Raw genomic sequence first — 24,700 nt, 5'->3', positions numbered from 1 at the left:
CAGTGAGGGTGCAGCTGGTGATTAGTGATTCAGTGAGGGGGCAGCAGGTGATTAGTGACTCAGTGAGGAGGCAGCTGGTGATTAGTGACTCAGTGAGGAGGCAGCTGGTGATTAGTGTGTCAGTGAGGAGGCAGCAGGTGATTAGTGACTCAGTGAGGAAGCAGCTGGTGATTAGTGTGTCAGTGAGGAGGCAGCTGGTGATTAGTGACTCAGTGAGGGTGCAACTGGTGATTAGTGATTCAGTGAGGAGGCAGCAGGTGATTAGTGACTCAGTGAGGAGGCAGCAGGTGATTAGTGACTCAGTGAGGAGAGAGCTGGTGATTAGTGACTCAGTGAGGGGGCAGCTGGTGATTAGTGTGTCAGTGAGGGGGCAGCTGGTGATCAGTGACTCAGTGAGGAAGCAGCTGGTGATTGGTGACTCAGTGAATAGGCAGCTGGTGATTGGTGATTCAGTGAGGAGGCAGCAGGTGATTAGAGACTCAGTGAGGAGGCAGCAGGTGATTAGTGACTCAGTGAGGAGGCAGCAGGTGATTAGTGACTCAGTGAGGAAGCAGCTGGTGATTAGTGTGTCAGTGAGGAGGCAGCAGGTGATTAGTGTGTCAGTGAGGAGGCAGCTGGTGATTAGTGACTCAGTGAGGGGGCAGCTGGTGATTAGTGTGTCAGTGAGGGGGCAGCTGGTGATTAGTGTGTCAGTGAGGAGGCAGCTGGTGATTAGTGACTCAGTGAGGGGGCAGCTGGTGATTAGTGTGTCAGTGAGGGGGCAGCTGGTGATTAGTGTGTCAGTGAGGAGGCAGCAGGTGATTAGTGACTCAGTGAGGGAGCAGCTGGTGATTAGTGTGTCAGTGAGGGGGCAGCTGGTGATTAGTGTGTCAGTGAGGAGGCAGCTGGTGATTAGTGACTCAGTGAGGAAGCAGCTGGTGATTAGTGACTCAGTGAGGAAGCAGCTGGTGATTGGTGATTCAGTGAGGAGGCAGCTGGTGATTAGTGTGTATGTGAGGAGGCAGCAGGTGATTAGTGACTCAGTGAGGAGGCAGCTGGTGATCAGTGACTCAGTGAGGAGGCAGCTGGTGATTAGTGTGTCAGTGAGGAGGCAGCAGGTGATTAGTGTGTCAGTGAGGAGGCAGCTGGTGATTAGTGACTCAGTGAGGGGGCAGCTGGTGATTAGTGTGTCAGTGAGGGGGCAGCTGGTGATTAATGTGTCAGTGAGGAGGCAGCTGGTGATTGGTGATTCAGTGAGGAGGCAGCAGGTGATTAGTGACTCAGTGAGGAGGCAGCTGGTGATTAGTGACTCAGTGAGGAGGCAGCTGGTGATTAGTGACTCAGTGAGGAGGCAGCTGGTGATTGGTGATTCAGTGAGGAGGCAGCTGGTGATTAGCGACTCAGTGAGGAGGCAGCTGGTGATTGGTGATTCAGTGAGGAGGCAGCTGGTGACTAGTGACTCAGTGAGGAGGCAGCTGGTGATTAGCGACTCAGTGAGGAGGCAGCTGGTGATTGGTGATTCAGTGAGGAGGCAGCTGGTGACTAGTGACTCAGTGAGGAGGCAGCTGGTGATTGGTGATTCAGTGAGGAGGCAGCTGGTGACTAGTGACTCAGTGAGGAGGCAGCTGGTGATTAGTGTGTCAGTGAGGAGGCAGCAGGTGATTAGTGACTCAGTGAAGAGGCAGCTGGTGATTAGTGACTCAGTGAGGGGGCAGCTGGTGATTAGTGTGTCAGTGAGGGGGCAGCTGGTGATTAGTGTGTCAGTGAGGGGGCAGCTGGTGATTGGTGACTCAGTGAGGGAGCAGCTGGTGATTAGTGACTCAGTGAGGGGGCAGCTGGTGATTAGTGACTCAGTGAGGGGGCAGCTGGTGATTGGTGACTCAGTGAGGAGGCAGCTGGGGATTAGTGACTCAGTGAGGGGGCAGCTGGTGATTAGTGTGTCAGTGAGGGGGCAGCTGGTGATTAGTGTGTCAGTGAGGGGGCAGCTGGTGATCAGTGACTCAGTGAGGAGGCAGCTGCTGATTAGTGACTCAGTGAGGGAGCAGCTGGTGATTAGTGTGTCAGTGAGGGGGCAGCTGCTGATTAGTGACTCAGTGAGGGGGCAGCTGGTGATCAGTGACTCAGTGAGGAGGCAGCTGGTGATTAGTGACTCAGTGAGGGGGCAGCTGGTGATTAGTGACTCAGTGAGGAAGCAGCTGGTGATTAGTAACTCAGTGAGGGGGCAGCTGGTGATTAGTGTGTCAGTGAGGGGGCAGCTGGTGATCAGTGACTCAATGAGGGGCAGCTGGTGATTAGTAACTCAGTGAGGGGGCAGCTGGTGATTAGTGACTCAGTGAGGGGGCAGCTGGTGATTGGTAACTCAGTGAGGAGCCAGCTGGGGATTAGTGACTCAGTGAGGGGGCAGCTGGTGATCAGTGACTCAGTGAGGGGGCAGCTGCTGATTAGTGTGTCAGTGAGGAGGCAGCTGGTGATTAGTGTTTCAGTGAGGGGGCAGCTGGTGATTAGTGACTCAGTCAGGAGGCAGCTGGTGATTAGTGTGTCAGTGAGGAGGCAGCTGCTGATTAGTGTGTCAGTTAGGGTGCAGCTGTTGATTAGTGACTCAGTGAGGAGGCAGCTGGTGATTAGTGTGTCAGTGAGGAGGCAGCAGGTGATTAGTGTGTCAGTGAGGAGGCAGCTGGTGATTAGTGACTCAGTGAGGGGGCAGCTAGTGATTAGTGACTCAGTGAGGGGGCAGCTGCTGATTAGTGTGTCAGTGAGGGGGCAGCTGGTGATTAATGTGTCAGTGAGGAGGCAGCTGGTGATTGGTGATTCAGTGAGGAGGCAGCAGGTGATTAGTGACTCAGTGAGGAGGCAGCTGGTGATTAGTGACTCAGTGAGGAGGCAGCTGGTGATTGGTGATTCAGTGAGGAGGCAGCTGGTGATTAGCGACTCAGTGAGGAGGCAGCTGGTGATTGGTGATTCAGTGAGGAGGCAGCTGGTGACTAGTGACTCAGTGAGGAGGCAGCTGGTGATTGGTGATTCAGTGAGGAGGCAGCTGGTGATTAGCGACTCAGTGAGGAGGCAGCTGGTGATTGGTGATTCAGTGAGGAGGCAGCTGGTGACTAGTGACTCAGTGAGGAGGCAGCTGGTGATTGGTGATTCAGTGAGGAGGCAGCTGGTGACTAGTGACTCAGTGAGGAGGCAGCTGGTGATTAGTGTGTCAGTGAGGAGGCAGCAGGTGATTGGTGACTCAGTGAAGAGGCAGCTGGTGATTAGTGACTCAGTGAGGGGGCAGCTGGTGATTAGTGTGTCAGTGAGGGGGCAGCTGGTGATTAGTGTGTCAGTGAGGGGGCAGCTGGTGATTGGTGACTCAGTGAGGGAGCAGCTGGTGATTAGTGACTCAGTGAGGGGGCAGCTGGTGATTAGTGACTCAGTGAGGGGGCAGCTGGTGATTGGTGACTCAGTGAGGAGGCAGCTGGGGATTAGTGACTCAGTGGGGGGGCAGCTGGTGATTAGTGTGTCAGTGAGGGGGCAGCTGGTGATTAGTGTGTCAGTGAGGGGGCAGCTGGTGATCAGTGACTCAGTGAGGAGGCAGCTGCTGATTAGTGACTCAGTGAGGGAGCAGCTGGTGATTAGTGTGTCAGTGAGGGGGCAGCTGCTGATTAGTGACTCAGTGAGGGGGCAGCTGGTGATCAGTGACTCAGTGAGGAGGCAGCTGGTGATTAGTGACTCAGTGAGGGGGCAGCTGGTGATTAGTGACTCAGTGAGGAAGCAGCTGGTGATTAGTAACTCAGTGAGGGGGCAGCTGGTGATTAGTGTGTCAGTGAGGGGGCAGCTGGTGATCAGTGACTCAATGAGGGGCAGCTGGTGATTAGTAACTCAGTGAGGGGGCAGCTGGTGATTAGTGACTCAGTGAGGGGGCAGCTGGTGATTGGTAACTCAGTGAGGAGGCAGCTGGGGATTAGTGACTCAGTGAGGGGGCAGCTGGTGATCAGTGACTCAGTGAGGGGGCAGCTGCTGATTAGTGTGTCAGTGAGGAGGCAGCTGGTGATTAGTGTTTCAGTGAGGGGGCAGCTGGTGATTAGTGACTCAGTCAGGAGGCAGCTGGTGATTAGTGTGTCAGTGAGGAGGCAGCTGCTGATTAGTGTGTCAGTTAGGGTGCAGCTGGTGATTAGTGACTCAGTGAGGAGGCAGCTGGTGATTAGTGACTCAGTGAGGGGGCAGCTGATGATTAGTGACTCAGTGAGGGGGTAGCTGATGATTAGTGACTCAGTGGGGCTGGACCGGTTGAATTTGTTAGAGGTTTGGAATGCTAATATATCAATGGGGTTATCAGCTCCCAAGCAGGTTGAACTGTGTTCTGAGTTTGCAAATTTGAAGGCTTTGGACTCTTTCTTAATTTTCACAAATGTGAGATTCAGTGATGAAGTCCTGCATTCGAATTTGCCTCTTTTGCTGTTTTTGCACTATCCTATGGGTTCTGCTGAATCACGAGATGAGGTCTGTTGCCTCACTCAGAGCAAGTTATTTATCGCGTTGCATTAGACTGTGGACTGTTGGAGGGGCAGGGGGGTATGGGAGCTTTTTCCTGGTTTCCAACACTGATATTTTGATTCATAGCTGATTTTTTCTGCTTCCTGCATTTTTTAAATATATATTCTTAATCCTCTTAGTGACATTTTTAATTTAACTTATCCCTCTGGGTTCCAGTGGAGAGTGGGCCTTTTTCTTGAGGTGGTGCTGTAATGTTTTGTCATACAACAATAACTCAACCCCATCTGGAATTACAATGTCTACGCAGCGTTGAGGCAACAATTTTTTATATATATTAAACATAATGGGCGCAATTCTCCCATCGGGAGACTAAGTCCCGACGCCAGAGTGAAAACCGGAGTGTTTCACTTCGGCGTCGGAGGCTGTTCCCAGCCCCCTATTCTCCCGCCCCGGGGGGTTAGGACCGGCGCCGCGTCATTTACGCGCGCCGGGCCTTGGCGCCGCATAAAAGCGGCGGCGCCTTAATGACGTCACCCACGCATGCGCGGATTGGCCGGCGCCAACCCGCGAATGCGCGGTTGCCGTCCTCCCCGCGGCCGCCCTGCAAGAAGATGGTGGATCGATCTTGAGGGACAGTGGAGGAAAGGAGGTCCTCCTTTAGAGAGGCCGGCCCGCCGATCGGTGGGCACCGATCAAGGGCCAGGCCCCTTTCGAGCCTGCCCCCGGTGCAGGAACCACCCCGCTGCCCCCCACAGGCCGCCCCCCAGCATTCACGCGCTGTACCGGCCGGCAGCGATCAGGTGTGGATGGCGCCGGCGGGAACCTGTCGTGTTGGGCAGGCCGCTCGGCCCATCTGGGCCGGAGAATCGCCGCTCGCCCATTACCAACGGCAAGCGGCGATTCTCCCAGCGGCCAGCCGTGATTCGCGCCGCTTTGGGGGGGTGAGAGAATCGCGTGCGGGCGTCGGGACGGCATGGCAGGACTCGCGTGGCACCCGGGCGATTCTCCCACCCGGCGTGGGGGGGGGGGGGAGAATTTTGCCCCATATACTTTAATTTATATAAAATTCCACAAAACTAATAAATAATTTTTGAATCACAGTTGTTATTTTTTTCTTTTTTCTTTCATGTGATGCGAGCTCTGCTGGCAAAGCCATCAGTTGTTACCCATCCCTACTTGCCCTTGAACATAACGAGTCAACCACAATGCTGTGGGTCTGAAGTCACTTGTAGGCCAGATCGGGTAAAGATGACAGATCTCCTTCCCTCAAGGACATGAGTGAACCAGATGGGTTTCTACAACAATCGATGACAGCTTCATGATCACCATCACTGAGGCTAGATTTATATTATTCTTCAGCGACAAATACCGCTGCCAATCCCTATCAGCAAAGTTCTTCCTGTTTTTCGTATTAGCTGAAGGAGTAATGCTAGCCAGGATACCAAAAGACCTGAAGGTTTTTCTTTTCAGATAGCGTCATGGGATAATTTCCATCTATCTGAACAATCGAATCAGGTAGATGGAGCCTCATCGCATCCAAAAGACAGCTTTTCCAATAATGCAGCCCCTCTCAGTACCCCACTGCAGTGCCAATCAACAATTAATTTCATTTTTTCATGGGACGTGAGTGTTGGAGACAAGGCCAGCACTTATCAGCTCAGGCGCTGGTAATATAATTGAATGCACAACGTTCAGAGATGAGGCCGCTAAACTGAGTCAGGCCGGCTATAGGAAATATAAAGCAAAAATTAAAATTCTGGCACTTTTTCCATCTGTCTGCTGCATAGAGTCTGTTATCAAATATTCATCATTTTAAATAAATTGAAGCTCACATAGAGCTTCAGTTTTTTTTTGCAACATTCATTAAAGCTATATCAGCAAAGTAGTAGCAAGCTTATATTCCATATTCTGACCTTTCAATGTGTGGAGAAATGACAAATTGTGGAGCATAGCGAAATGGGAAAGAGTAGAGTTGATTATAATGTTCTATTCCTAGGGCAGTTTTGTAGATTTCTGGAAGCAGTTGCGCTACTATCAGGTGCACTTTTCATTGTATGTCATATAATAGAATGCATCCGAAGTTGCTGTCATCTGATCTGACGGGGACCAACTGTTCTGCTGGACCTATATTGTCTTTACACAGTGTCTCCTAATGCAGCTCTGATTACACTGCCCACTTCCATCACTATGGAGTGGGAAGAGACAGAACTCCAAACACACATGTTAAATTGGAGCACTATTTGTCAGTCTTTGACTCAAGTCTATTTCTACCAATTGAGAAAAGCTGATGGGTAAGCTCCTTCAATAATATCAGCATATGTGCCGTCAGAATTTGACTGATGAAACAAAAGACATGCTTAGAAAGTGCCTTTCCAGCTGATATTAGTCATCCAGTTCCAAATACAAGGTAGAACCTCTTGGAGGTCCTCTTGGAGGTCCAGTTCAGTATTAATCAGGTGACTTTGTTTTTTGGATGTCACCATGTTTTTCCTTAATAGAATAGAATTCCTACAGTGCAGAAGGAGGCCATTCAGCCCATCAAGTCTACACCGACCCACTGAAAGGGCGCCCTATCTAGGGCCACTCCCCCGCCCTATCCCCGCAACCTCATAACCCCACCTAACCTGCACATCTTTGGACTGCAAGGGCAATTTATCATGGCCAATCCACCTGTTAGCGGAGTTAAATGAGTCGAGTTCTTCAGACCGTATGAAACTTTAACAAAACGTCTTTTAATGCCACATGCATGCGGGAGAACTAAACTCAGCCACTGTAACTGCAGCTTGGTCCAAGTCGCTCTGCCCCCACAAAGCTTGTTTTCACATCTTATACTGTTTGGCTGGTACAGACTGATCCAAAGGAATACAAAGTGACTCAAAGTACTATAACACAACTGATTATCGATACCGGGCAGTTTGATTAGGTTACAGTCATTCTCCTGATTAGATGACGTGGATAACATTGTCTGACATACTTCACTTCTAATAGTTCGATGAACACACCGTGTCCATCTGCTTTGCAATACAAAGGAACATCCTTTAGACAATCAGCCAGTAATGAGGTGGTGAGTGCCCTATTTCCTGATACCTGTATACGGGTGGGTACACAATGCCCCTTCCAGACATGCTGAACATTTCCAATTTATCCCTATTGCTGAGGCTAGGAAATGTGCTACCTCAGGTAGGCCTGCGTGTAGTGTGCTAATTTATGTTTGTCCACATTTTGAGTTTTAGAGATAGTCAGGTTAACCCTGTCAAGGCATTCCCTTCCCTGCTGTCCCGTGTGTACCTCAGATTCTCCATTTTCCCGACTACACGAACTTGCACATCTTTGGGTTGTGGGAGGAAACCAGAGCACCCAGAGGAAACCCACGCAGACACGGGGAGAAAGCACAGATGCACAGATGAGCCAACACAGTTGTATGTGGTACAACTCTATTTTATTTTAACTCTTATAATACAGTTCGTTCTGGATACTCTGCACGTGCTGTCTCCCTGAGTGTGTTTGGTAGCAGATCTGTCATGGTCCTCCTCTGCAGCTAATACTGACCACCGGGGGTCGTGTCGGTGCTTTTATATCTTTCTGTCATTGGTTGTGGTGTTGTGTGTTCTGATTTGTCTGTTGGTGTGTCTATCATGATGTGTGTGTTTGAATATCATGACATCCCCCCTTTTTACAAAGATATGTGCCTACGTGGTTATAAATATAATTGTGTCGTGAGTGCATCTAAGAGTGTGTGTGTGTGTTGTGTACAGCGTGTGTATATGACGTAACTATTTACATGGGGCGATGTCGGGTGCGTCACACTAACAAGGTTGTACCATAACAAAACTTGGATGCGAGAGAAAAAAAAACTTGAACATTGGTCCGGTCAGACGATATCTGGAACAATAAACAACAACAGGTTATAATACAGAAGTGTTTGACTTTTTGAACATGGTACAGGAGTGGATCGATACCTGCCGGCATACCTCAGTGTACAGAGACAACCAGCAGTGCCCAGGCAAAATGATAGAGCTCCCGGTTCCGCAGCCGCTCCAGTGCTACGGCGATCTCCGCGAAAACTGGCGGCAATTCCGGCAATGGTTCGAATTGTTCCTGGTGGCAGCTGAACTCCAAGACCTGGATGATAGCGAAAAAATTGAATTTCTCCTCACCATCGCCGGTGCAAGGGCAAGAGAAATATTCACAAGGTTCAGGTTCTTCAGGAGGCAGCAAAGGTACGATTACCAGGCAGTCCTGGACAAATTCTCCAAGTACTGTGAAGAAAACGCAATCCAATCGGCAAGTAAAGGTAAGAAAAGCGGCAGTACTCACCTCGTGGCTGGGATCCCGGAGCCCGAATTCCCAGAGGCCGAAATCCCGGGCCTGAGAGAGGGCTGGGTCGAGGTCGGCGGCCATCTTGCTAAAGGTATCACGCTAGCACAGTTGCGCGAGCAGTGCGCAGAACCGGAAGTTTCGTTTGCGCATGCGCGAGATGCTGCGCATGCGCAGTCAAGAAAACGGCCATCGGTAAAGGAACAGCGATCTGAGCATGCGCAGTCGCTTCCTACGTGCTACATACCGAGCGTCAGGATGTCAGAGGCCCCAGACTGCACCAATTTAAAGGGGAAATGTCCCAAATCCAATTTAAAAGGGAAACGTCCCAAATCAAAAAAACAAAAATCTGTTAAAGCTGTAAAACAACCTTCCCTCACCTGGAATGACAGCACATTGCCGCAAATTGACCCAGGAGATGAATTTGACCTCCGAAGAACCCTCCGACAAGCAGTTACCTACGCACAAGCCGATGATTCCGACCTCGAATACTTCGATGACGATCTTTACAGTGTTTCCGGACCTCGCGAGCCCAATGATAGCTCCGTGGTCCTATACGACTATGACTCGGACGAACCTTTCGTGTTGCACATTGGCGGCCCCCACATTGAATCCGACGCAGATGCGGATTCATTTTTCGGATTTAAGGATCTTCAATCCAGCAGATATGACGTTCCAACTTATCAGTACCGGATGATGCTGCAGCCTGACATTAACAGACAGGGAGCGGTGCAAGCACACGGAGAGCGCCCTGCTGCCACACAGAGCGTGGTCCACGTCCCGCTCAACGTTCCCGACTCTATGAAAGAAGACATGCAAGACTCCAGAGCGCAGTCCTCGCATGAACCAGAAGTGACTCCAGTGTCACAAGCTTCCACAGCAAGCTCGTGGACAGACTCCACAATTGCAGAAATGCAAGACTCCAGAGCGCAGTCCTTGCACGGACAAGAAGTGACTCCAGTGTCACAAGCCTCCACAGAGAGCTCGTGGACAGCCTCCACGATAGAAGCAACGCAAGACTCCAGAGCGCAGTCCTTGCACGAACAAGAAGTGACTCCAGTGTCACAAGCCTCCACAGAGAGCTCGTGGACAGCCTCCACGATAGAAGCAACGCAAGACTCCAGAGCGCAGTCCTTGCACGAACAGGAAGTGACTCCAGTGTCACAATCCTCCACAGAGAGCTCGTGGACAGCCTCCACGATAGAAGCAACGCAAGACTCCAATGTGCAGTCCTTGCAGGAACAAGACCATGAGGGTCTAGCAACCTCTCCTGACCAACCAGCGGCAGACGATGCAAGTCTGCCATGCTCACGTGAACAGCAAGAAGGCTATAACAGCCTACCATGCTCCACTACACAGCAGCATGACCATGACGGTCTCTCATGCTACAATGAAGGGCACAGCGCTGAAGACTGTTCAAGCCCAACTGAAGACAAGCCAAAGGAATCGCCTCGTCCAAGCCCGAAGAAAAAAGGTTTATGCGCTGACCTTCAGGATCATTATAGCCGAACAGAGATTAATAATGCTGCACGGCCACAGAAGGATGCTGAGGATTTGCTAACGAAATTAATTGAATGTTTAACTTGCATGTGGTGTTGGGTGCTCTGGTGCACAGATGAGCCAACACAGTTGTATGTGGTACAACTCTATTTTATTTTAACTCTTATAATACAGTTCGTTCTGGATACTCTGCACATGCTGTCTCCCTGAGTGTGTTTGGTAGCAGATCTGTCCTGGTCCTCCTCTGCAGCTAATACTGACCACCGGGGGTCGCGTCGGTGCTTTTATATCTTTCTGTCATTGGTTGTGGTGTTGTGTGTTCTGATTTGTCTGTTGGTGTGTCTATCATGATGTGTGTGTTTGAATATCATGACACTCAACACAGACAGTCACCCGAAGCTGGAATTGAACCTGCGTGACTGGCGCTGTGAGGCGGCAGTGCTAACCACTGTGCCGCCTTGCCACTGTGAATCAATACCCCAGGATAAAAATAGCATACAACTGTAGTTGCAGTAACATCTTTGTATTTATAACAACAACTTCACGGTGTCTTTTAACACAATAAAACATTGCAAGTGCTTCACCAAAGTTTAATAAAGCAAACACTGACAACAACCTGCATAAGGTGACATTGCAGCAACTGACTGAAAGCTTGATAAAAGATACAGGTTTTAAGGAAATGAAATGAAAATCGCTTATTGTTACAAGTAGGCTTCAATGAAGTTACTGTGAAAAGCCCCTAGTCAAGCATTTAAAGGCAAAAGGAATGATGGAGCGAAATCCAGTGTTTAGGGTTTGACAGCTGCCATCACTGGTTTAAATAAAGTTGGGGTTTTTAAAGAGGTTAGAATTAGAGGAGCGCCAGGTAATTTGGAGGGGCTGAAGGAGATAATACGGGGTGAGGTCATGAAGAGATATAAACATAAGGATGAGAATTTTAAATTCATGACTTTGCTTGACCAGAACCAGTGTAGTTCTCAAAACAGATGAAGTGATGAGTGAATGCGACTTGGTGCAAGTTAGGACATAGGCAGAGAGTTTTGGATGACTTCAAGTTTGCAGAGGGTAGAATGTGAGAGGCGGATGGGAGTGGAATGAGATATTCAAGACCAGAGGTAATAAAGGCATAGATGATGGTTTCAGCATCAAGTGATCTGAGGCAGGAACAGTGCCAGGCAATCTTATTGAGGTGGAAGCAGGTGGTCTTAGTGTTATAGATGTCATAGATGTCATAGAATTTACAGTGCAGAAGGAGGCCATTCGGCCCATCGAATCTGCACCGGCTCTTGGAAAGAGCAACCTACCCAAGGTCCACACCTCCACCCTATCCCCATAACACAGTAACCCCACCCAACACTATGGGCAATTGTGGACACTAAGGGCAATCCACCTAACCTGCACATCTTTGGACTGTGGGAGGAAACTGGAGCACCCGGAGGAAACCCACGCACACACGGGGAGGATGTGCAGACTCCGCACAGATATATGGTCAAAAGCTTATTTAGGGGTCAATTATGCCTAGTTCAGCTTCAGATAGTTGCCAGAGAAAGGGATAGAGTTGGTAAGAGTTGATGGCAAGAGAACAGAGTAATGACAGGAACTGAGAACAATGGTTTTGGTCCTTCCGATATTGAGTTGGAAGACTTTTCTGTGCAACCAGTGCTGGATGCCAGATAACTTAGAGGCAGTGAAGTGTCAAGAGAGGTGGTGGTGAAGTAAAACTGTGTGTTGTCAGCGTACATAGCAAAAATGTTAAATCTCTGCAGTTTCTTTAGTGTAATGTCATATTAATCTTAGTGTTATTAATTGCATTGCATTGCATTTATTAATTTCAAAGTGCAATTTAAGGTTTGCTGAATTTATCTTGAACACACTTATAAAGTCCTTTAGCAGACAGATTCTTTCACGAACCAAGAATTGGCAGCAGGTTATTAACAGATTAAGGTGTAATTGCATGTTGCTCCCAAATGAACATATCTTCTTTCAAATACAGGATCTGGTCACCGATCTTAAGGAGAAATTGTCTAACCATTTCCAAGAAGTAATAGTAGGTCTGATGTACCCACCAGCCTTCTTCGATGCTTATCAACTAAGAAATGCCATGAAGGTACGGTATAAACACTCTATTACATTTTCATGAAATGGAAACATGAAAAGATTGTTGTTTTATGATCCATCCTAAAAACAAATTATTCATTTAGCATCATAGCTATGATGGAATGGGTAGTCTAAATGGTTGTTCATTGGACCAGTCAGTTAGAAAGCAGACTAGTAGCAAGATCACATAGAATAACAGAACTGTCTTTGTTTTTAATGGCAATATTCACAATAACAAACTTTTTCAATATTAAGAACATTTATATCCTTTAAGTATTTTCCTATTGCACCTGTTCATTAAAAGTTTTTTACTCTCTGATGCAATTCTGGTGAATATCTAATTAAATATAAACGTAGGTGAGGCTTCTTCACAATTTGTAGAATTCACACATCTCATTGTTTAAGGATGGGCCACTCTGAAAAACTATGGAGTTTCCAGACTGCCTGTCTCCACGTTTCATACCAGACAAAAGAGAAGATCAAAACTCAATGGCCGCTATCAATTTCCCATTGTAAATCAATGGCCTCTCCCATCCAAAATGGATGTGGTGGGCCACAGAAGTGGTAACCAACCAGTCATGTGATCGAGGCTGGTTTCAGGGTCTGAAATCTTACAACCAAATGACAATGGAGGTTCCAGACTTTCTGTCTCCATGTTTCATACAAGATAAAAGAGAAGATCAAAATTCAATGACCACCATCCAAAATATCTGGTATGAAACGTGAAGACAAAATTCAATGGGCCACAGAGTGTTAACTGAGCAGTCATGTGATTGAGATGGATTTCAGGGACTGCACCCGTATTACCCCAGGAACAAGCAAATCCATCAGTACCATCAGTCTTCAGCCAATCTGAGAACCAAACCCTGAGACTTGCTGCAAGTCATCAGGCAGCCAGCCAATGTACTTAATCTGTTCCAGTTTCAATGTTCACCTGAGAACAAACCCCCTAGATATTTGTCTCTAAAAAAACCTTGCAATCTGCTATGAATCCTTTGCTTTCCAAGACTCTCACTTCAACTTTAAATCATTGAGTCCAATCAAGAAAGCACAGGCTTGCCTGTGAGAGATGGGAAATTATAAATCAGAAACTGCAATAGTGTGGGCGCAATTCAACGGACTTAGGTCACCTTTGTGCATTTGCAAGCCTGTTCTCTTGAGCAGGGAATAGACTGTACTCTGGCAGGATGCTAGGTTACAGCAGAAAATCAGAGCCCATCTGCTGTGTTGTATGGATTGAAAATGTATGATTAGTTATTGCTTATACAACAGCAAGTAGCCATGCATTCTAGCCGTGTGCAGCAGCTGAACGGTGATTTGAAAAGCTATTTCATATTATTAGTTGTTGTGTTATGTTGCAGGGTTGCTATCTCAGCCTGGCTCCATGACTCAATGCTGCAATGAATTCTAATTTGACAGACAGCTCTGCTGAATTTAATTCAATGCCACTAATTAAATTTTCAAGATGATGTCAAAAAGATCTAATTGGTAGGTGGAAAAACATTGAAATCATTTTTTTAAATTCCATCAGGTTCATTCCATTAGGTTCAAGGTCACATTGAGTTTAAACGGTCTTCTTCTCATTATCAGATTAGCAACTTGTTGATTGCCATTGATTGTCTGAGGCCATCTCAGACAATATTTGTATCTTAAAATGGCAACATCATCCAAGGTAATTTGTTAGATTTCCAACAGGGAAATGGAGAATTATGCAGATGTTGATACACTAATATGATTGTTTTGCCAATCCTGTATTCAGATAAATGAGTTAGTCTTCATAATGTTAACACATTAGAATAATAAAAATTGCATTGTCAAACGTCCTGTTGCTGCAGATATAACACCTGGCACAGAACAAACTTGTCCCAGTGGATGTTAGATGTAAACTCAGTGTACTGGAAAACCCCAGCATAAAATGACAGTGCTCTGTCAATGTAAGATGTACCTGGGATGTAATAGGAGATTTCCCTGATGATTTGTGCCCTGAAACACTGGATCACCTGTGTAAAGAGAAACTTGCATCTCTGTAGTTCTTTTCACCACCTGAGGCAATCCCAAAGTGCTTAACAACCAACAAAATTCTGTGGAAGTATTTGGCCACTGTTGCAGTGTCGGAAATGCTGCAAATTCGCCAAAATTAGAGTGTGCATATGTAAACAAACCTGCCTGAAATTATGCAGGTTCTTCTATGGGTCTGCACTCCAGCCCACCTGAATTTCCAATATTTGCTATCCCTGGCAGTCCCTCATCTATCACAATCCCTATTTATCTCTTTATTAAGAGTATTGGCATTGTTAGGCTATGGATACTACATTAAGATCTTGAGCTTGGGCACCTTGGAAATCTGTACATCATGGACATGAATTATTATTCTCCTCCCGCTCGTATTCTACTCACTGTAAGAGAGCTTTGAGCATGTGCAGTGCCTCACTCACTGGTTGGTTAATTTTTAACCAGGGGATCTATGAAAGCACCTCAGTATTTCTAAAATGCAATTTTGTACTGGCTGCAGGTGCAAAGCCCCCAGGATTAGGATTACCTAATTGATGTGATTTCACGCTGCTGTGCTTCAGTGCAGTTCGGAGTCAGATCATCCCTGACTCTTTAGACTCACAATCACTTTCTTGTCAATGTGATCTCAAAACAACTTGGCATCAAGGTGAAAGTGGTGGTATTGCAATATAATTCACAATCCAATTCTCTTCCCACACCTAATAGTGTGCTAAGACTACTAGGTCTTCTGTTTATCTGTTCCCATACTTTGTCATTCCCAGAGCAGGTCGCCAGTCTGTCACCAGATACCAGACGGGCTCCACTCCAGATCAAGCATGACTGACCAGGAGTCTCTCCTGCTCATACTGCCAGCCATTGGCGTGTTGGAAGAATTTACAGGTCGACACAAAACCTGTTTGACCATGTTGTGAACGCACCTTCCATGGCCATCAAGTCCTGGGGTGGGACTCGAACTCTGAGCTCTGACTCAGAGGCAGGGGCACTACCCACTTCACCAGAAGACCTCCATTGGCAGCACGGTAGCGTAGTGGTTAGCACAGTTGCTTCACAGCTCCAGAGTGCCAGGATCGATTCCCGGCTTGGGTCACTGTCTGTGCGGAGTCTGCACATTTTCCCGTGTTTGCGTGGGTTTCCTCCGGGTACTCCGGTTTCCTCCCACAGTCCAAAAATGTGCAGGTTAGGTGGATTGGCCATGCTAAATTGACCTTAGTGTCCAAAAAAGGTGAGGTGGGGTTACTGGGTTACATGGTTACATGGGCTTAAGTAGGGTGCTCTTTCCAACAGCCGGTGCAGACTCGGTGGGCCGAATGGCCTCCTTCTGCACTGTAAATTCTATGATTCATTGCAGTATATGGCTGGACCTAATTCTATCCTCCGGGTTTAACTGATGGTGACTGTAATGTTCTTGTTGGATGGCCTGATTTAGATTACAAGAAAACTTGTAGCTAAAGCTATAAACGATTTACTAACATTAACTGTGGGTAAACTATATACAAAGCAACAGATGAATAACAATAAGATCAAGCAGAAGCAACATCTCTCCAGCTTATTCCAGCCAGTCTGAGGGGCCATCTGACTCTAACATTCACTTCTATACTAGTGAGACTCCTAGTGGTCAGTCGGTGAATTACAACGCAACCATGAAATCACAACAGTGAGGAGGACAGATTTATTGCCCATTCAGTTGCCCTGAGAAGGGGAAGTATACTCATCTTTAACTGTCCTCTGTGTACCAATTCATTTTACAATTTTATCACTTCAGAGGGATCGAGGAAATTCTAGTGTGGGTCTGGAATTGCAAATTATGCTACACAGAATAGTATTTCGCAATAGTCAAGCCACACACAAGATTAATCTGTTTCATGCATTATTATAAAACTGAAACTGACACCTCATGTGGCTTTGAAGTCATAGGTTTGAAACAGTGCATAAAAGAACTGAAGTTGAAGGCTTCTGTACCAGCTCATGAATCTGCTCATGCATCCTCCCTGATGTAAATGACTAATATCTTTCTGTTGACTCAAACAGGAAACAAGGTGAAAAAACTAAAACATGGCATGTACATATTCGAAGTATTATTATTTATGGCATTATGCCCCACTTAATCCAATTCATTTGAACCTACCGCCGATGTTAAGATGCAAATTACAATTATTTTTTTCACCGCCACTAACACAAATTACAATATTTGGTAGAGTATTCATCTTTTCATGCCATTATTTGTATTTGTTTCAATACTTTATGAATCTAATTGAGTTTATTACAATCATTTTTTTAAACTGTTTTTATTTGTTCTTTTAAATTAAGGGTATAGGCACAGATGAAAACTGTTTAATTGAGATTCTTGCCTCAAGAACAAACGATGAGATCAACGCGATCAATGAAGTCTACTTGATGCGTAATACAATTTTTAAAATTACATTCAAATTGTAAAATGCCTCTCAGTTTAGTTATGCAGAAACTATGCCCTTCAGGGTCCATGTTATTTTTTTTTTATATCAGATGTGGATGACGCTAGCCAGACCTCCTCAGTTGCCTCAGAAGGTGGTGGTGGGCGTTCTGCTTGAACAATTGCAGCCCTCACTGTTATGGTATCCCCACAGTGTTGTTAGATAGGGAATTCCAGGATTCTGACCTCACAACAATGAGGAAATAGCCATACATGTACAAGTCTGGTCCATTTCTCGGAAGGGATTTTGGCAGTGACAATGTTCCCAATAAATTGATACTCTTTCCCCTCTAAGTACTCAGGGTTGCAGGATAGAAAGATATACTTCAATAAGTTTGATAAGTTTCTGCAAAACATTCTATAGATCATACGTACCACAGCACAGTGACCTGGTGATGGAGGGAATGGATACGGAGTCCAGCCAAAACCAAGCTTTCTCCTAGATGTTTTTCTTTAAACTTATGGCTATAGCCGTCCAGAAAAATGAATGGTGAAAGTTCCATCACACACTTGACTTAATTCTTGGGAGAAGAGATTTAAGTGCCCAGAAGGCATATCACTTGTCACAGAATGCCCAGATTATGGCCTACTCATGTAGCGAGCGTGTTTCATATGGTAGGTCAGTTGGACATCTACATTAAGATTTTCTATTTGGGCACATTGGAGAGACCAATTAAAGGTTTGCTCTCAAAGTGCATTATTGCACTTTATAAATTGCAAGATCAAAGGTGGTGTCCTCAGTATATTGATGTTGGGGACTCAGTGGTCATTGTATGGTGGAGTAAATGGGGAAATGGTTGTTTGCTTTTGTTGTTGGAGGTGGTATTGTCTGGCACTTGTATAACACAGAAGTTCTCCATTATTGTCAACACAAACCAATAATGATGTCTAAGCTGTTTCAATATTAGAGGAGTTGTGGCTGGAATTGAACAAAGCAGAATCAGTAGCAAACTGCACATTCATTGCCATATTATTGAAGGAGGCTCAGTGATAAATGGTTATCTGACAAACTCCTGTGGTGATATCCCGGCACTGTGATGACTGGTCCCTGACTATTGACTTGAATTCATGAGCTTTCATGTGATACAGCGCCAATGTATATTATTACATTACCTACAGGATTTACCCAGAGATGGTGATGGAGCACACTGGGATGGTTACTGAAAGATATGGTAAACATTTGGGAATGTTGTACTACCTTAAAGATGATATTTAAATACAAATTGATGTTGTTCTGATTCTACGAGCATATCTATGTAAGGCTGTTGTATGAATTGTCTGTGAAAAACAGTCCTCAGATGTTAATGAGATGGACTTAGGAAGATCAGCTAGGCTGAAAATACCTAAGCCTTGTTCTCACATGATGCCCATGTTATTGCTGATAGAGACATCCATGTTTTCCTTATTATTGAATGTTATGACCATCACAACTGAGCACATTGCAGCCACTTCAGAGGAAATCAAAAGTTACTGTCACATTGTGACACAGAATTGTTACGGTGCTGAAGGATGTCATCTGCCCTATCAAATCCACAGCAGCTCTCCAAACGAGCACCATGACTTAGTGCAATTCCCCTGCCTTTTACTCGTACCCCTGCACATTGTTTATATTTACGGCTTGACACGGTGGCACAGTGGTTAGCACTGCAGCCTCACATCGTCAGGGACCCAGGTTCGATTCCAGCCTTGGGTGACTGTGTGGAATCTGTAGGTTCTCCCCATGTCTGCGTGAGTTTCACCCAGCCGCTCTGGTTCACAATCCAAAGGTGTGCAGGTTAGGTGGGGTCACAGGGATAGGGTGGGGGAGTGGGCCTAGGTATAGTGCTCTTTCACAGGGTCGGCGCAGACTCGATGGACCAAATGGCCTCCTTTTGCACTATAGGGATTCTATGGATTCTTAATCATCTAATGCCCTCTTGAACAAGTTATGTGTATGCCAAACCAAATAATGATAGCGAGTTAATTGAGTTTTTATGAAGATATTTTATTTTCTGGTGCTAGCTCTATAAACAAGTTTACCAAATCCAAATGACTATACTGGGGTTTAAACTCATAATATAGCAGTTCCCAATCCAGTATCATAATCACTACAGTAGCATTCTCACTGTATAATCTGTAAAATTGAATATTTGACATGGCTAACAATATAATGTGCACATTTCTTGTTTATCTTTTAGAATTCGATGTACCAATTCAATTTGATGTTGAAAGTGAAACATCTGGACATTTTAGGGATGCCCTAGTGATACTTACACAGGTATTTTGCAACTTACTTATATGGTATCCTGTGTGTTTTGTGTTTTATGAAATAAATATTGTGCCCTGATGGGAAAAGCACTAACTACAACGCTCAAGTAGTAACTTTGATGATTTCTCACATTGGTCCAAAAATGTTAAAGTAACTTTGTCTTTGCAGTTTCCATTAGAAAATGAAGCTTGATTACAAAATTCTCTGACTTCTGTAAAATGATGTCCAGTGGAAGTGACTTTCTTTCTGTGGTCGCGCGGCCCCTTTAAGGGGCGAGCCCTCGCGGTCCATGTGACTGGTTCGGGGCCTATGGTGCAGGAACGCGCAGAAAATGACCAATGGGGAAAAAGTGTGGCGTCCTGTGAACAGGGGGCCAGGCAATGTGTTCCAAGGTGTGAGAGAGTGAAAACCTCTTTCTAGACTCCGTGCCTGTGTATAGTTTTCCTTTTACTCATTGTCAATATACTCTCGTTTGGTTATATAAGAAGCTTCCACAGTTTTCCCTCAAGCCACCACACTGGCGATGAGCATAAATTGGGCAATGATCGCAAGTCCCAATTAGTTTCAAAATTGTGTGTAAAATGGCCATGATTGGGAAGCTCGATCTGTTCGACCAGGGGGCCGAAGACTCGAGCCAGTATATCAAGCGGTTCCATTACTTCTTTACAGCAAACTAATCACAGGGAAGGTAAACAAAAGGTTATTTTATTAATGGTATGTGGGCCCCAGACCTACAATATTATAAGGAATTTGAAGTCCCGGAGGCTCCCAATACAAAATCGTTTGACAATTGATAATGCTTATGAAGGAGCATTTCAACTCCAGATCATATCATGCTACATGTTTAATTCAGCTGTCAGGGACACAGGAGAGGTGGTCACCGCCTTCATTGCCAGATGAAAATAGTGAGTGCGGCACAGGATTGAGCGACATGCTGCGTGGTCGTTGAGTATGCAACATAAATGTGCAAAAGAAGTTACTTGCTGAGACGAAGATTTCCATTGACAAGGCAATCAAAATAGCCCAGACAACCGAATGCACCAAGAAGGGCATGTCAGAGCTTTAAAGCTCCAAGAGGATGAGGTGACCCAGCTGTGGGCAGTTTGCTTTCGGGGCAATAGGTAACGCTACATTCAGACACGCTGTTGCACCAGGCAGAGCGCATGAAATCAAAAATAAACAAACACTGACTGCAGTGACCAAAGTGGAGAAACCTGCAAGCTAAATAGGGTAAACGTGAGTAAGATAGCCTCCAAAGACATTGTCCTCTGGGTAAATGGAAGACCACTAAAGATGGACGTCAACACCGAGGTGTCAGCCACGGTTGTGGGTGAACAAACATTCAAATATTTTTGAGAAGGAGTTTACCCTTTGGACGTAAATAGCACAACTGCCAAGTTAGCGACATATATGGGGGAAACCTTGAAATTTTGGGAAAAACTTTGATGTCAATGTCTTATCTGGGCAACAGGATTCCCAGCTCCCTGTGATCATTGTTAAGGGACCTTGGCCAAATCCCATGGGGTGAGATTGGCTGCGCCAAATCAAGTTGAACTGGTTGGAGACCTTCAAGATATCGGATGGTATTTTCCAGGAAATCTTATGCAATTATAAAGATGTATTCCAGAATGAGTTAGGCCGAATACGAAGAGAAAAGGCCAAGATACACATCAACCCCTGATTCCACACCAAAGTTCTTCAGGGCATAGCCCATCCTTTATGCCTTACACCAAAACTTTGAAGTCGAGCTTAAAACCTGAAAAAATTAGGGATTATCAGACCCATGCAGTTTTCTGAATGGGCAGCCCCTGATGCACTATCAATTACGACGAGATGAGAGTAGAGAGTAATCGAGGATTTATTAAGCAGAGATGTGTTGCCTCCAGCAGCTGCTGCCGAAATGGCTGCAGCTCGGTGAGCACACACATTTATACTCCGCCTACTGGGTGGAGCCAGCAGGCAGGGATCTACCCCCGTACCTGTAGTACAGGAGCCTTACCGTATTACCTCTCATATACGTATTATACAAACAGTGGTGACTACCACACCCCCATCGTCCCTGTGGTAAAACCAGACCGCTCAGTTAGGCTCTGTGGGAACTATAAGCTTACGATAATTCAGGCAGCCCAAGTGGACAAATGTCCAATTCTATGAATTGAAGCTGTTTATGCAAAGTTGACGGAGGGGCCTCACATACACCAAGCTTGACCTAAGTCATGTCAACTTACAGTTGGAACTGGATGAGGATTCCCGGAAGTATGCGACCATTAATATGCATAAATACATGTTTCAATACACCAGATTACACTTTGAAATCCTCTTGGCCTGTGCGATATTCCAACGCATAATGGAACATCTACTCCAAAGCACCGCAAAGGTTGTGGTCTACCTGGATGATGTTTTGGTGACAGGACATCATGTGAAGAGCAGTGAGTAAGCCTGGAAGAGGTGCTGAGAAGATTTAGAGATGCTGGAACCTGATCGAAGCACAAATAGTTCACATTCCAAGCTAGCAAGGTCACTGACACAATCCTGTCCCATAGAATGGAAGGCAGCTCAGAGAGGCCCGACGCCTTCACCTCCAGAACTCTCTCTCATGCCGAGCGGAAATACACACAGATTGAGAAGGAAGGCCTCGCCGTAACCTCTGGCATCAAGAAATTTCACTAATATATCTATGCGATGCTTCACCATAATAACTGACCAGAGGCCACTTCTTGGGATTCCTCCGCCGGATACAGCGGTGGGCCTTGTTGTCGATGGCCTACAACTACATCTTTCAGCATCGGCCGGGCACACAGAACGCAAACACTGATGTGCTGAGTCAGCTCCTGCTTCCCAAGGATCTGGAACCACCACCTGTCACTCAAGAAATTGTCCTGGCATTAAATTTTCTTTGCCAGCCCAGTCAGATCACGTAAAGAAGTGAACACAACGCGATCCAGTCCTCTCCAAAGTGAAGCAAATGATCTTAACTGGGTGGCACTATGATGAATCAGATCAGCGGCATCACGGTGGCACAGTGGCTAGCACTGCTGCCTCATGGCGCCGAGGTCCCGGGTTCAATCCCAGCTCTGGGTAACTGTCCGTGTAGAGTTTGCACATTCTCCCCGTGTTTGTGTGGGTTTCGCCCCCACAACCCAAAGGTGTGCCGGGTAGGTCAACTGGCAACGCTAAATTGGGTGACCTGGGGCTGGATTCTCCGATCCCCAAGCCGCGTGTTTCTCGGCAGCATGCCATTCCCTGTCAATGGAATTTCCCATTGAAGCCACTCCACACCTCCGGAAGCCTGCAGGCGGGGGTACGCTGCCAGCAGGACAAGAGAATAGCAATGGTCGGAGAACTCCAGGGGCTGGATTCTGTCACCATATCTCCCTGGGTCAAGTCTTTCAATTATGCCAAAGTTGTCTCTCTGCCTCTAGGTAAATGGGCTAGGTCCCAATGGAGGGATTTAATTGGAAGGAGTAGGTTCCAGTGCCGGGATAATGTGCAGGTCCCAAGTTTGCACAGACAGGCAGCAGGAGTGCAGGTACAATCTTCCAAACCTTCATCTTCCACTGAAGGGTGGCAGGCTGGTTCCCTACACTGTTAGCCCAGTCAAAGGGCCAGGAGATCTGCAGCCTTGGTACCGCCACGAAGAGGGGTGGCCTCTGCAGATTCTGCCGCTGGTAAAATGGCCGAGCAGCAGGACTGTGTCCTGATGCAGCTCACTGACATTTGAACAGACTACCAACCCCCATGCCCCCCACGTTCTTAGCCCACTACCCGGGGGTCAGTAAAGATCCATGCTGCTTGTTTCTTATTAGGTAACCAGGGAAGTGGAGCTTTGTGGATTATTCAGCTTTATTCGGAGATTCTTAAACATGGTGATAAGAATCCATGTGCTTCAGGCTCCCAACCAAGCAAAAACATTCATAGGCTCCTTGAATGGAAATACACATTTGATGGATAATAAGTTATTTCTGATAAATGCAACATTCTGCCATGTTAAGGGGGGAGAGAACTGACTCGCCAGCCTAAGTACTTTGTCAAATGTGGCTTTCACGACAGGAGTTGATCAGTCATTTCAGTGGAGATGTTTCTAAAACTTCCAGAGGAAAGAATTGCAATTTAAAAATATATCTTATATAATTCATCTGCAAAGAGGCTACATCCATTAAATATATGTCATGCATCTACTCTTTTTTTTTGGCAATTTAGCATGGCCAATCCACCTAACGAGCACATCTTTGGTCGGCGAGAGGAATACAGAGCACCCTGAGGAATCTCGGGCGTCATTCTCTGACCCCCCGCCGGGTCGGAGAATGGCCGTTGGCCGCCGTGAATCCCGCCCCCGCCCCCGCCGAAGTCTCCGGTACCGGAGATTGGGCGGGGGCGGGAATCGGGCCGCGCCGGTTGGCGGGACCCCCCGCTCAATTCTCCGGCCCAGATGGGCCGAAGTCCCGCCCAGAAATTGCCTGTCCCGCCGGCATAAATTAAACCTGGTATTTACCGGCGGCGTGGGCGGGCTCCGGGGTCCTGGGGGGGGCGGGGGGCGATCTGATCCCGGGGGGTGCCCCCACGGTGGCCTGGCCCACGATCGGGGCCCACCGATCCGCGGGCGGGCCTGTGCCGTGGAGGCACTCTTTCGCTTCCGCCTCCACCACGGCCTCCACCATGGCGGAGGCGGAAGTGACTCTCCCCACTGCGCATGCGTGGGAAACTGTCAGCGACCGCTGATGCTCCCGCGCATGCGCCGCATTTCCGCGCCAGCTGGTGGGGCAACAAACGCCATTTCCGCCAGCTGGCGGGGCGGAAATCCCTCCGGCGTCGGCCTAGCCCCTCAATGTTGGGGCTCAGCCCCCAAAGATGCGGAGCATTCCACGCCTTTGTGGCGGCCCGATGCCCGTCTGGTTGGCGCTGATTTGGGCGCCAGTCGGCGGACATCGCGCCGTTGGGGGAGAATTTTGCTCCTCATGTGCATTGCATGTACATAGTCCTGGGTTGTGGCTTCACCAGTATATTTCATTTTTCTGTGTCCCTGGTGCTGCTTATGGCACGCCCTTCTGCACTCCTTATTCTGTACGCCAGAGTCAAAACCCTGCCTTGATGGTAATAGAAGAGGGATCTGCCAGGCCATGCCAGTACAGATTATAGTAAGATTCTGCTACTGATGACCTCCAGTTTCTAATTATTTTTAATTAATTCTTGCAATATGAGCATCACTGGCTAGCCTAGCATTTATTGCCTGTCCCTGCTCACCCTTGAGTAGGTAGTGATCTGCCTTCTTGAACCGCTGCAGTCCATGCTCTGTAGGTACACCCACAGTGCTGTTAGGGAGGAGTTCAGGATTTGACCCAGCGACAGTGAAGGAGCGGTGATATATTTCCAAGTCAGGGTGGTGAATGGCTTGGAGGGGAACTTTCAAGTGGTGGTGTTCTCATCCGTCTGCTGCCTTTGTCTTAATAGATGGTGCCAGTCGTGGGTGCTGTCTGAGGAGTCTTGGTGAACTCCGACAGTGCAGAATCACCCATAATCAACATCGTGGGGGTTACCATTGATAAGAAACTGAACTAGACTAGCCATGTTAATACTGTGACTACCAGAACCGGTCAAAGGCTAGGAATCCTACGGCGAGTAATTCA

At 47.0% G+C, this 24,700-nt stretch overlaps 1 protein-coding gene and 1 long non-coding RNA gene across 3 annotated transcripts in view; one reads left to right on the top strand and one right to left on the bottom strand.

Annotated features, from left to right (window-relative positions):
• Positions 1-24,700, top strand: part of LOC140408555 (annexin A10-like) — a 167,053-nt gene that overhangs the window by 54,049 nt on the left and 88,304 nt on the right. For both annotated transcript variants that reach the window (XM_072495931.1, XM_072495932.1), the window contains 3 exons: positions 12,263-12,376; positions 16,687-16,777; positions 19,006-19,085. In XM_072495931.1, the coding sequence (XP_072352032.1) occupies positions 12,263-12,376; positions 16,687-16,777; positions 19,006-19,085 (285 nt within the window). The remainder of the gene's footprint in view (positions 1-12,262; positions 12,377-16,686; positions 16,778-19,005; positions 19,086-24,700) is intronic.
• Positions 1-24,700, bottom strand: part of LOC140408556 (uncharacterized) — a 125,623-nt gene that overhangs the window by 74,215 nt on the left and 26,708 nt on the right. The window lies entirely within an intron of this gene.

The sequence above is a fragment of the Scyliorhinus torazame genome, chromosome 3 (assembly GCF_047496885.1).
Source record: "Scyliorhinus torazame isolate Kashiwa2021f chromosome 3, sScyTor2.1, whole genome shotgun sequence".
Classification (NCBI taxonomy): Eukaryota; Metazoa; Chordata; class Chondrichthyes; order Carcharhiniformes; family Scyliorhinidae; genus Scyliorhinus; species Scyliorhinus torazame.
This window is presented reverse-complemented; position numbering and strand designations above follow the sequence as displayed.